We start from the raw sequence: 13,194 nt of genomic DNA on the forward strand, positions 1-13,194 counted from the left end.
TAGAAATGATTGGTTTTTGTACTGAACTTCACTTGTCTATTTTCACTATGCAATAAAATACTTCTATTTGCCAAAAATTCTCAGTACCAACTTTTTTTTTCATACCAGCCATAATTTCAGAAGGGATGACTCACCCCAAGCCCATATTCCAATTCTATTGTTTTCTGTTCAGTGGTTACTAACTTGGAATACATTTGTAGGCTGAAATAGTCCATTTCTTTTCACTTTTGTGTGTGTGTGTGTGTGTGTGTGTGTGTGTGTGTGTGTGTGTGTGTGTGTATGCCAAACAGAACCTTAAATCACAAAACTATCCTGTATGTTGCTAATTTAATTTTTTTGGTTGCTGTTGAATTTACTTTTTTTTTTTTTAATCAAAAATTTTCTGAGGACAAACACTAGTTTTCTAGGAGTGGTTCCTGCCAATCATTTATACTGTTAAAATTTCATATAGATTGGAAAGCATTTGATTTGAAAAAGATGAAAGCAAGATGCCAATTTCTTGGCCTCCTCACCAGGTGTCTATGTGCAGTATCTATAGCTGCATGGAGCCCCTTCTGATTCTTCCTTCAGACCTAGCCAGAAATGACCTTTCCTTCCGATGACAGCCCCCGGCTTAGGCGATGGGCATATTCAAATCCTGCACCATTACTGTACTGCAGAGTATTGCTTATTTAGATCCCTCTTGCTAGATTTTTAAGCTACATGAGGGAATGGAGCATGATTATTGTAGTCTTTGTATTTCCCCCAGTGCCTAGCACAGTGCTCGGCACTTCAACAATGGATGCTGAATGAATTGATAGATGAGCCAGGAAAATGTAAGTGGTTACATATAAGCATTTGTAGATAGATATGGTCAAACTGCCTTATGGGATTTGGGCATCATGATGACAAGTTATTGATTTGCTATTTGGCAACAAATAATTTTTTTTAAAGTTTAAAACCTTGAACTAACCAAAAGTTAGTTGGGTTTACATTTTTGACAGGTACCAGAAACACTGGTCACATGTGCCAAGGATCTGGCCAAGAAGAACAGACTTGATGTCCTCATAATAGCGACAGGGGCATCCTCTTAGTGTTATGATTTGGAATTGGCTCGGGGCAGTCCTTCTCAGAATAGAGCGCAGTAGAATTGGTTGGTAGCACTCTGTAGATTGGGACAACTAAGTCACAGTTTGTGGCTGACACTCTCTCCACTGACATTCATCCACAATCAACAGGATAGGAACAGGCTTGCTGTATTTTCCCCCAAGACAAAAAAAAATCATTTGAGAAGAAGGAAGAATGCAATTGGGAGTTTTTGGATGCATAACGTTGGTCCACACCTCAAAAGACGGAGAGCTGTTACCTGTAGAACTGGTTATTGGACCAGGCTCTTATATTAAGAGCTTAATTATAATTGGCTCAGACCTGGATCTCCAATGACTAAAATGCAACCAACTGGAATGAAAGTATTCGCCTGAAATGAGGAATCCAATGAGTCACGAGGTCCACCAAAGAAGTCATGGGCTTCAAGAGTCTGGGTACTTTCCAAGACAGTCCCCACTTCTGAACAGCCCTCATTGATGTACGTATAAACATGATTGATCATGGGTGTGTTTTTTTACCTCTCAAGTTGATGGCTATTATACCCTAGAGATTATCAAATAGACATTTTAGAGATTAAGAGAAAGAGGGGGAAAAAACCCAAGCAAACTTGCTATTTTTTAAAAAATAGCCATGGAGAAATATTAGTTTTTGGGTTCTTTTTAAACCCTTAACTTCTGCATATTGGCTCTTAGGTGGAAGAGTGGTAATGGGGGTCAAGTGACTTACCCAGGGTCACACAGCTGGGAAGTGTCTGAGGCCAGATTTGAACCTAGGACCTCCCATCTAGGCCTGACTCCACTGAGTTACCCAGCTGCCCCGAAATATTAGTTCTTGAGAAAAAACTAAATTGATCTCTTCCTTCTCCAATGTATAATGTTTCTTATGCCAACATTAATTATGATTAGCTACTATATGTTAAAGCCTGTCAATGAAGCAAAAACTACTTAAGTACTCTAGATTTACAAAATGATTTGATGTAATTTAAACAAGGCTTTGTGAAATAACTTTGAAAAATTTACTGTTGCCTGATGCATTTTTAAAAGGCTCCCAATTTTAGATATTTGACTAATGCCATATTTACTTTAATAATATCCTACCCACTTTTCCTTCTAAAAAGGAAATTAATAATGGAGGAATTATTTGGTGAGCAGCTACAACAAAAACTGCCGTTTAACCTCCACCTGAGATTGTTATCATTAAGGGTGGCAGAAATTCCTTAGCTAATGAGAATTTCAAAAGGCATGAGATGGGGGTGAAGGGCTTATAAACGCAATAGTTATAATATGAAATTGCTTTGAATGTGACAATATGGGCTACTTAAAGCCCTAATAATAAACCAAGATTTGTATTAGAAGGGGGAAATTTTTCTCCTGCCTAGAAACAAGAACACCAAAAAAATAACTCCCGTAGGCTTCATTCTGGTTCAAAAGAACACAGGCAAACAATTCTAAATTTATCATGCTTTGACTCCAAACTGCATCAAGAGAGCCAACAAAAGGGTGGCTCAATGTTGTAAAAAGAATTAATGTTCTTTTTGAAAACCCTGGGAAGGAGATCTAACTTCTCTTTCCTAAACACATAGAACAGCAAATAACTCCTTGTATGACATCAATGGTTAAAAATGTCCATATTTTTAAAGATGAAATGCTAACCACTCCTTGAAGTTGTAAACACTGAACTTCAAATACCTTCAGAAGTTCAAGTCTGCTGCTGGAGACAACAGATGCTGAAACAGAAGACATGTTGAAAGAAGCTCCTCAAAATCTGGATAAAGGGGAAACTTTCTAAGAATGTGAATGTGGAAACAAGAATGAGAAAATAAAAATTTAAAAATCCTGTGATGATGGTGAAGGAAAGTGTTTTTAAAAGGGCATAAATTTTTAGCTATCACTAATTACTTAAATTAGTTACTAAACCTTTAAAAGCAATGCACTTGCTAAAGTTGCTAAAATTTAGGATTGTCCTAATGACTAGATTGTTTTGATGAATTTCATTCAGTGTTTTATATTGTGCAATTAGAAATTTCTTACATTTTTCTTCTTAGGAAATGCCACTAAATCTGTGAAAGTTCTGTTACCTTAGGGAACATTGCCTCAGAATAAAGTCTTACGTCTTTTTTTTTTTCCTAAGTTGAATTAAGTCTAAGTCAGAAGTTTTTCTTCATAAAATTACAAATATGCCAGCTAGGTGGAGGGATGCATGCAAGTAGTCGCTGCCACTTAGAATCTAAGGCTGCGGGCACACATGGGATGACACAGGTCTGAGCTGCAAGCTAGGGATAAATCTGAGAACTAAAGCCAAGTCTGGCATCAATATGGTAAAGTGAGGCCCAAGGAGTGGGAGGCCACGAAGCTTTCTGGTCTCAACCAGAGCGGGTCAAAGTTTCCATGCCAATGCGCAGTGGGACTGGGTCTGTGAGAGGCCACTGGACTCCTTGCTGGAGTAAGACAGAAGAACTCAGTCACAAAACAAAAACCAAATGGCCCCAACAAAGCCTGCATCCCATCCCCAGTGCCATTTCGCAGAATTATCAATGAATTCTAACTAACCCCATGGAAACAGGAGGAAACCGTACTCTGGTCCAGCTCAGCCATTCCCTTATGTGGCAAATTGAAGGCGGCTCCTGAAGTCATTGGTCGGCTTGTCTTCATCACGTTGCTTGTTGAATTTCCCTCTAGCACGTGTTAGCTGGGTATATCTTTACAACTATTTAAAAACATACCAGATTTCATCCTTTAATATTTTGCCTCTTGCTACCATTTTCAAAATGCAAATAACAAAGTGGTAAACTGTTGATACTTTTTAATAAGTAGTGATGAGGTGCCTTATAGCATGTCAGAGCAGATCAGAAAAAGTTTAAGGAAGTACAGATTCAGAGTCTTTTTAAAATAGTTGGTAGTCCGCATGGGGTGAGTTACAGGTGTGAAGTGTCATATTTTTAATTCTCTGTAAGGAAACATACCTAAGTTTAAAATTTATTACTAGAAAAACATGGAAATGTACATTTACAATCAAATCACAGAAAGACAACTCTCCTCAAGTTTAGGAAATTGTCTATCCAGCTCAGCCAATCCCTGCTTATTAGTAGCACTCGTGCAAAAGTAAAATAAAATACAACTACTGCAATTAGTACTTATCATTTTCTTTTGCCCTTAGGTGAGAGGAACACCTGACAGCTGCATGCAGAGCAAAACTAACCAAACCAAACCATTCGTTTGCTTGAAGAGTTAAATTACCATTACTCATTGTCATAAAAAAATCTTACAGTGCATTCAAAGACATTACCACTTATTTTAAATAAACACCAATTTTGAAACAATCAAGTTTGAAAAGCTGCACAAGTTAAAAAAAAATCCCTGATTACATTTCTATTTGTTCACTGTTGTGGCCTGAAATATTGTATTTTTAGAGAATACCTACCACTTAATTTCCTTTAAAAAAAATCTCCTATGTAATATAGACTAGCAGTGAAGCAGGAAAATTATGTACCTGTCACTCAGTTTCACTGTAAATAAGAGCTGTGATAAAATATGGTACTTCCGTTACATCAGTACATGATAATACACATATCACCACAGTATATGGCTTAGAATGTCCACACCGCATGGAACTTAAAGGTTTGGATTTTGTCTGATTCCAGCAATCATGCCCCATGCGACAGAGTATTCCCATGGGAGAATTTCTCATGGGAAATCTTAGCATGTTTCAACTGCTGGAATTTTCTGTTCTCATACTCTAACCATAACTATGTTGGAGTTCAATTTGGCAGAGGGAGCATCAGTTAGATGTCAGTATGTCAAGATGTACTATTCTGCTCCAGAAAAGCTCAAAAATGAATTTGTATTCATCGTGATTTCACTGCTGCTCTTACGTCATTCCATCACAAGACGGTTAGGTATGAACAGAAACAGACTTCTTCGGGGCTTGTAAAGTTGCCCCAAATTGCTAGATGTCAGTATTGATTGGAGTACAGTATGGACATAAATATAAAACATTTACAATGCGTGATATATCAAAAGTTATATTCATTTGGGCAATCTATTCAATAAGTGCCATAATTTTCTTTCTTACTAGATATGATGAGTGGTTAGCACATCATTTAAAAATGGATTTTTTTTTTAACCCTTGGAAAGAAATTACAATGAACAAAAAGTTAGGAAAAATCTTATCCCTATGTAACACAGAAAGACCAAAACCCAAACTGACTTGAAATCTGTGTTGTTACAGAACTTACTAATGTGTATAGCTAAACTACATACAATGGGGCATTAGAATAGAATCTAAATTCTTGAATACATTTATAAGTACAGAATTCATTGCCCTTGACAATACACCCAATTTCATTATGTGCTTATTGAAAAGGACTTCCAAAAATGGCAGCCTTTTGGCTCATAAATTAGCAGTTGGAACTGTCTGTCTCTTTAATTTTCTCAACTCTGTCTTCTTTACATTCTTGTTTATTTCCATCTTCATCCTCCTTGGGTTGACTTGACTCATTTTCAGCCACCTGGTCTTTGGTTTGGGGTTTGCTTGTGGAAATGGGATCTAAAAATACAACTGGACCGGCCTGTTTTTCATTGCCCATATCTCTTCTTGCACCTCCAATGTTACTGGGTGGTCTGTGGAAGGAAGAGTTAAAAACAAAACAAGAGAAAACAGAAAAATAAAAAAGCAGAGAGAGAGAAAATATTTGTCTTTGATATTCCATGACTCAACATAACGAGTTAACTTTCAGGTTTTTCTCTAGCATGCACAGAGAGAGATTTACATTCGGAGATGCTGGACATTTAACAATGCGATGGAGCTATGAAGTTAGATATTAAGTGTACCCGGAAAAGAGAAAGAAAGGTAGTGACTGAAGGGGAAGTAGAAGAGGCAAGTAAGAGAAACTATAGAAGTGGCGAAAAAGCAAAATGTACCTACCTTCTTTAGTTATATGCTCTTCTCAGGAAGTTTACAGCCAATGGCTACATTGTGCTTCCTGCCACACTCATTGGCTGCTCCTGACAACTCTCCTGTTACAACCTCACACAACTGGAAGGAATTCCCTATTCCTGGATTTTCTAACCTTTTCTCTGAGAATCCTGTCACAGCTGAGGATCTAGTTGTGGGACAGCTTGAGGATCAGAAGGAACATTGCTTGGACCACTGTGTTGCTCACTGCTAAGACAGATGCCTGCCCCAATACAGCTAGATTGCCCTAGAAAAAATGATCTTGAAGGAAATTTGATACCAATTGCTGGAATTACTCAGTAAAAGAATTTGGTTAGAACTGTTGTAGAGTAGGGAAAGGGGCCAAAACAAAAAAAACAAAACAAACAAGAAAAAATCCAGTTAGGAGTGCCTACACAAGAAATTTCCAAAGATCTCAACCATTAAGACTTTTGCTAATATTATTTTCACGACTCTGAGGCTAAGGATCTTTTGCAAAACCAAGAGACTCAAGGTGCTTTCTGAATGTCCTTAGTGTCCTATCTATCTGAAGTTGTTCCACAGGTATTTCCTTGGCCCTTTCCTTTTCTCTCCTGAAGGGCTTCTCAAGTCCCTATTTTCCAATCTGAGTGGTACTGTAGGTCTTTGCATGAACAGATTTTACAGATACCCTTACTGAACAGAACTCTGCTGTCAATTTTAAATGTTACATTGTGGCTCCAAAGTTTATGGGACACTAAAGTTTAACATTTACACTTGTCTGTATCCTTATTTTCTTGTATCATTCTTACTAGAAATACTGTTCCTGGGTTGCTTCTATTAAAAAGTAACTTGATCTCTTAGGACTTGAAAGGGATGAACTTTAGAGGATTCCATTTAGATGGCCAAAAGGAAGTTTTGTTATGAGGAGCCCTGGAATCCAGCCTTTTTTTAAAAACTGATTTATTTTCCTTCGTTGGGAAGTTAATTATGCTGTTTAAGTTGTAATGATGTGGGGTTTTTAGAAAACATCTTAAACCATTAGATTGGTTTGTCATTCTTTGCCAGAATTACTCAAAAATATTAAGAGAATTACTTAGGGATATTAGTTTGACTTATGGCTACGACCTAGGGATGAAATTTAATCCTCATTCAGTCACTAATAATTTCTTTTAACTTGTGGTTGAATCCTACTACTGAGATGGAAATTTGAAAAAATTAGTGAGGGCCAATCTAAAATATCACTCAAAGGAAAAGAGTGACTGGAGGGGTCTGGGATTAAAGGTTATTGATCTAGCTAGTCCCACACATTTGCTATTAGCTAAGATAATAGACTCTTTAGGCTGTCCTTTCAATTTTAAAATGTGGGTAGGAGAGGATGGACTAATAATTCCTATGGTCTTTTCTAGGTTTTCAGTTTTGTGATTCTGGTTCATGATCATTATCAGTAATATTTTGGATTTGTTTCTAAGTCTAAAAGAATCTCTTTCCCCTGTTAGGATTTAATTCAACATTTTTTCTCAGAGAATTTTGGAGGTAAACTCAAGACCCAATACACAATTATAAATATATTTGCTCTTAGAATTACCTCTCTATGTTAAAGTTTCTATATTTATGGAGTCTCTTTGGTTGAGCATCTTGCAATTACCTAATCTTAATTTCCTACTACTTTCCACAATCATCCCTATGGATTAGCCAGACTGGAAAACTTGGTGTTTTCCCCAAACACACTGTGCTGTTTCCTGCCTTCATATCCTTGCTCACACCTTTCCCTCCACCAGGAATGAATACAACCTATACAATTTTTACCCATCCTTCAGGAACCCATGTCATTTCTCCCACTTAAATTTCCTAGATCACCCCATCCTTTTAGCTAACAAGGCAGTCTCTATCTCTTATTTTACTTTACGATTATGGTTATCTGCCTTTCTGTCCCTTCACTGAAGTCCCATTCTTTGTGATATGAGAGTGACTCTAAGTTGTCATCAGAGTGCAGGATTTGGTATGTTTTACCAAGCAGCTGCTAGGCTTTGGTTACAAAGCCCAGCAAGAGACTGTGTGATCCCAGCTAAAGAAAAGCTAGTTAAGTCTGGAGAAGGTCCTCATCAAAAGACTGGCCACCAGTTGCTGCGATTTTTTTGTCTATAGAAAACTATATAAGAAATATAACCACTGCTAGTGGAGGAATAAACATACTGAAGAAACCATAGATTCGAATAACTGACATCATCTCCTTCCCCTTTCCTGGTCCTAAAAGGTCCATAAAGGCAGGAATCACGCTTTATCTTTTCTGCATTTGCCACCCTGCCCATCCCTAGTCTCCACCACGGTGAACTTCACCCAAAAGGTGAGTTTAAGCAAGATGAGAAGCACTGAATTGTCTTTCCTACAGGGTTTTGGAAAGCAAGCTCTTTCAAACTCTGGAGAATCTTTTCTCATGAGTTAGGACATTTATGGAGGCTTTCCATAAGAACCAATCTTACCATCTTGGGTAAAGGCATAATGTTCAGATGCCTCACTTGTATTGAAGGCCAAGAATTTTTCTCACTATTCAATGTGATCTGTAAAAGAACCCACACTTTTCTGTGCTGTAGATGTCTGTGTATGAAAGTGTCCTGACTACTGAACACATCTTAGAAGGTGACATGGATACTCTGACCCCTTAAAAATTTCCCAAAGTGTTCTCTGGATTCCACCTCTAAAATGAATGGCTATGTAACGCTTAAGACATCTGGAATTTTCATACTCATTTCCTTTGGTCTACATGTCTAATTCTTTTAATTTTTTTTTGCAGTAAATGGTATGAGCCATAAATTTTCCTAGTCTGCTTAACTGGTTAGAACCCTTCCTCTTTATTTCTGGGCTTATTATTCACACAAGGGAAGTTCTCTTGAGCTTACTGATTTATAAGGATTACTGTAATGATTCTTTAAAAAAATGGGCCCAATCAATTAAAACCAGATTCTTAGAGCTGGAGTTAACCTTTTATTTATAACTAATACAATATATATGCTTATATTTTATAACTATATATAAATAATTATAACTAATATAATATATATAATGTAATGTAAAAATAATTCATCATATAGATTATGGACCTGAGACCAGTGAGGTGCTGTCATTTGTGAAAGTTCCACAGAGTTAGTCCCAGAGTTTGGCTGGTTCCTACTCAGTGACTCCCAAGCCCACTGCTTTTCCTACAATACCATGTCATCTGTGAAGGACATGTTCTCTATAGAAAGATGATACTCTGAACCATGGAAGTTCTGATGGATGATTTTTCCTCTGCCTCTATTCTAAGATCTTTCCTGGGTGGGAGGACAAGTTGTAGCTTTTAAATGTGAATCGCTTCATGTTATCAACACTTAATTTTCCTTTTCTTTTAGCTTTTCCCTACTCACAGTCTGATTTTGTTGCTGAATTCTCTCACTTCCAAGTCTAAAGTGTTTAGCTGGTGGTCAAGAATTCCTGGTAGAGCCTGGCCTTCATTCATTTTAGAATAGTCTATATAACTTAACCATATTTCTCTCTCTTCATTAGGGGTTACACTTTTCCTCCATGGAAAGGGTGAACAACAGAAACAGATTTTTCACTTTTAATGAAATACCAAGTTGGCAGTTCCTTTTCCTTAAAGTAGCCTGATAATAATACTTAGACCCCTCCAGCTTTCACTGTCTTGATCACACCAAAAGCAGAAGTTCATGTGCTACAAAGTATTTGTTACCTACTCTTATTTCATTTTGTCTTCTTTTATTAATCCGCTAAGGAGGATGAAGACGATGGGAGAAAGTTAAAAAAATACAATATTTACGGAAATTCTCCATTTTTTTTGCCCTATATATATTGCAAAACTTAATTAGAGGAATGGGTGGCAAAATATAACATTAGTCTCAGAATTTTAAGCTAAAAAGTGGCCTAAGAGATCGTTCAAAATAATACCTTCATTTTACAGATGAGCACTTGAGGTCTAGTATTTGGGGAAAGTCACACAGTAGAGCTGGTACCTGGAAACCTAGGTTTCCTTATCCCCATTCTAGTGCTATTTTTGTAGAGTCATAGATGTTAAGGGCTAGAAGGGTCCTTAAAGACCACCTAGTCCAATCCATTCATTTTAGGCAGTGACTTCTTTTATAACACATATTCTGTACACAAGTCTTCTGATTTTAAGGCCACTATTCTTTTCCACCCATTACTACTTGGTGCTGTTGATAAATCCAGTTCACTGAAATACTTTTAAATGGGTGACTTTGGGAGCTCATGTTCAGAAACTTCTGTAGGTTAAAAAACCAAGTCCAAACAATTTAACAATATATAATCCATTCCAGGGCCAACATCACCTGCCCATCCCTAGCAGGGACTAGTTTTCTCCACCAAGAAAATAGCCATATCATGCTGAATTTCAAAGGTGGTATCACTTGTTGATAAAAGGGGAGACTTGCTTCAAATATACTGCTGCTGGGTGAATTATAACTGAAAATCATTCTGGCCCTGTGGAACTTTAGGGAATTGGTGAACTTCTCAGTGTTCACAAGGGATGAAAATTTAGCACTTTAGATTTTTAAAAACACATCTTTGTTTGTATTCAGTGAAATTCCTTTCAAAACCAACTTTCTGTGTTCCAATTATATTCATCAACATCCTCGCTAACGTTTCAGCCACAATTCATATTAACTAATGCCCAAACAAGCCCTAATAGATATGGTTTTGAGCTCAATTGAAAACAATCAAAGCTCATGAAATGAAGGGGGAAAATGCTCATTTTATGCAAATTCTGCATATCACTCAAGCTTAATTTTACTGATAATACAAGGTGGGGCATTTTGAATGTTACAGTGAATGTAACTTTTAAGCAGTGAGAGTTATTTTATAAAATGCTACCTCTGAAAAGCTGATTGCCAAACACTACAAAAATGGTCTCTGGAATAAATGCCAAGTTCATTTTTATTTCACTTCGAAGAGAACTATCTTTCAAATCTCAACAGCTGGACTATTTAACACAATCTGGTGAATCAAAGTATAGTTCTTCTTTGGGCTCGCAGTAGGGCGTCTGCATTAGTGCATGGCAGTGGTCCAGCAAATGACGCACAGCCAGACAGTTTGAACTCTGTTTCATTTACAATAAAAATGGATAAAATGGCAATCATATTTACCACCTTCATGGATAGAAAACTGAAAGATTTAAATCTGTTTTTATAAAGTAGTTTACTAGAAAAACTCCAGAGAAGACATCCATTTTATACTTTCTTGAGGTTTAAAAAAGAAAGAGAGAATGAGAGCCTAGAGTCCCTCTTACATATTTTTCCCCTATCCTTTACCCAGTTACTACAGCAGTTAGACAGCAATGCCATGATGGCAGAGATGGCTGTATTGTCTCTCCTGAAATCCTGCTTTTCAGGGCCTTCTAATAGACTTGAAGATTTCTCTCTATGTCAAACTGCGACCAAAAAAAAAAAGTTCAAAATAAAAGATAAAACTTTCTGCATTTCTGCTGATGTGCTGCTATTTTCAAGTGAACTGAAGAATGAGCAAAACATGAGTTTCTTTTTGTGATTTCTCTGGAATCCTGTTTGAGCTAAAAAGTAAAATTCAATTCTGCATTTTGTCCTTCTTTTTGTCTTCTCAGGGAGAAAAAAGAAAAAGATGTGTGTGTTCTTTAGCTCTGAAAAAAATAGCTCAGCCGACAAATGGAACAGTGGCCACAAGTCAACATTTTACTCTGGATACCACACAAAAGTTTCATTTGCATTTATTCTGGAGGTTAGTCTCAGGAGGGCTCATTTTTATAACATGCATATGCCTATAACAACGAGGATGCCACAGCTACTCCACAGGGCTATTTTTCTTAAGGGAAGAAATGGGTGTTGATATATCGCATGATTTCAAAATCTTTTTTAAATACACAGAGGTTTCATAAAAGGTAATGACTGTGCTGATAATGCTTACTGCTAATTCTTTCCCTCTTAAGATTAAAAGAAACACTTTTTAGATTCTCCTACAATTTAGCTAAACATAAAAACTTAGAAATCTTAAAATATACTTGAGCATGATGAATCATATTCTCCGGCAAATTCAGTGCTGCTAATTGTTAGCTATCACTGATTTCATTTTAGCTTTATATTTCTCTAGCACAAAGAGTGGGTGTTTAATCAATGTCTGCCCGGTTGGGGACAGCTTTAGTTGTGGCAAGGGTATTGAATTCGGTGGGACCTTGATTTCTACCTGTTTGTAAAACTCATGTAAAATGAGGCAAAGATGAGCATAGGATCTATGAGATTGTACCTTAGATTGTACCAAAAGCTAGAAAAACTAGATAAGTAGGTTTAACCCTTATGACACTATTGCAGCATAGGCATATCACTCACACTGAAAGCTTGATAATGTAAGCATTGCTTAAAAACAGAAACTTTAAAGGAACAAAATCTCCCATGTTACTTATATGGTATGTATCACACATATATCTGCCCCCTAAAATGGTCATCTTCCTCAAAATGCTTATGTTTTTGTTCTAAGATCCCCACACAAAGATTCTATGCTATAATATTTTAGACTTCTGATAATTTATTATTTTTTGTCTGCCCAAATGCTATGTCTTAACAAAAAAAAAATGAAAGTAGCTCATTTGCTATGAACCTAAAATTACATTTAGATTTTAGAATGGCCCCACATTTTTGTTAGTTATTTATTTGACTATTTGTTTGTTTGTTTAGGACCAGACCTATATTTCATAAGTGGAAAATTCATTGCCATGGTGGATACTCCCTAGACTAATGCAAATATGCATTTGCTCTGCTGCTCATAATAATCTTGGACTTTCCTCTCAGGTTGTTTTTAGAAATTAAATTTTGTTTATGCTAAATATATCTAGAAGTGTACACTGAGATCTTGCAGAGACTGCTGAAAGGTAATGAAAAAAATATAGCAGCAAAAGCAAATACCTCAGCATTTACCTTTGTGCTCAATTCTCTATGGAGAAAGAAATAAGATATTCTATGCTAGGTCTCTGGCAATTACCAGTGCTTTCAATCAGAAGTAAATGTTATACAGAACAAAATTAATTCATTGAGGTATTTACATTTTTGGAATAACCAAAGAACATTTTAAAAGCCAGTTTGACACTAAGTGTAATGTGTCCTTGACAACTGGTGGGAAGGTACCGTTGAGCTGTAATTCAGAAACCTTGTAGGACTATTGACT

At 36.7% G+C, this 13,194-nt stretch overlaps 1 protein-coding gene across 1 annotated transcript in view; it reads right to left on the reverse strand.

The window, feature by feature from the left end:
• Positions 1-5,365: 5,365 nt before the first annotated feature.
• The window catches only part of SHTN1 (shootin 1), a 112,462-nt gene continuing 104,633 nt past the window's right edge, over positions 5,366-13,194 (reverse strand). The window contains exon 17 of the mRNA XM_044665618.1: positions 5,366-5,705. Coding sequence (XP_044521553.1) covers positions 5,483-5,705 — 223 coding nt within the window. The 3' untranslated portion in view covers positions 5,366-5,482. The remainder of the gene's footprint in view (positions 5,706-13,194) is intronic.

This window comes from Gracilinanus agilis, chromosome 2, assembly GCF_016433145.1.
Source record: "Gracilinanus agilis isolate LMUSP501 chromosome 2, AgileGrace, whole genome shotgun sequence".
NCBI lineage: Eukaryota > Metazoa > Chordata > Mammalia > Didelphimorphia > Didelphidae > Gracilinanus > Gracilinanus agilis.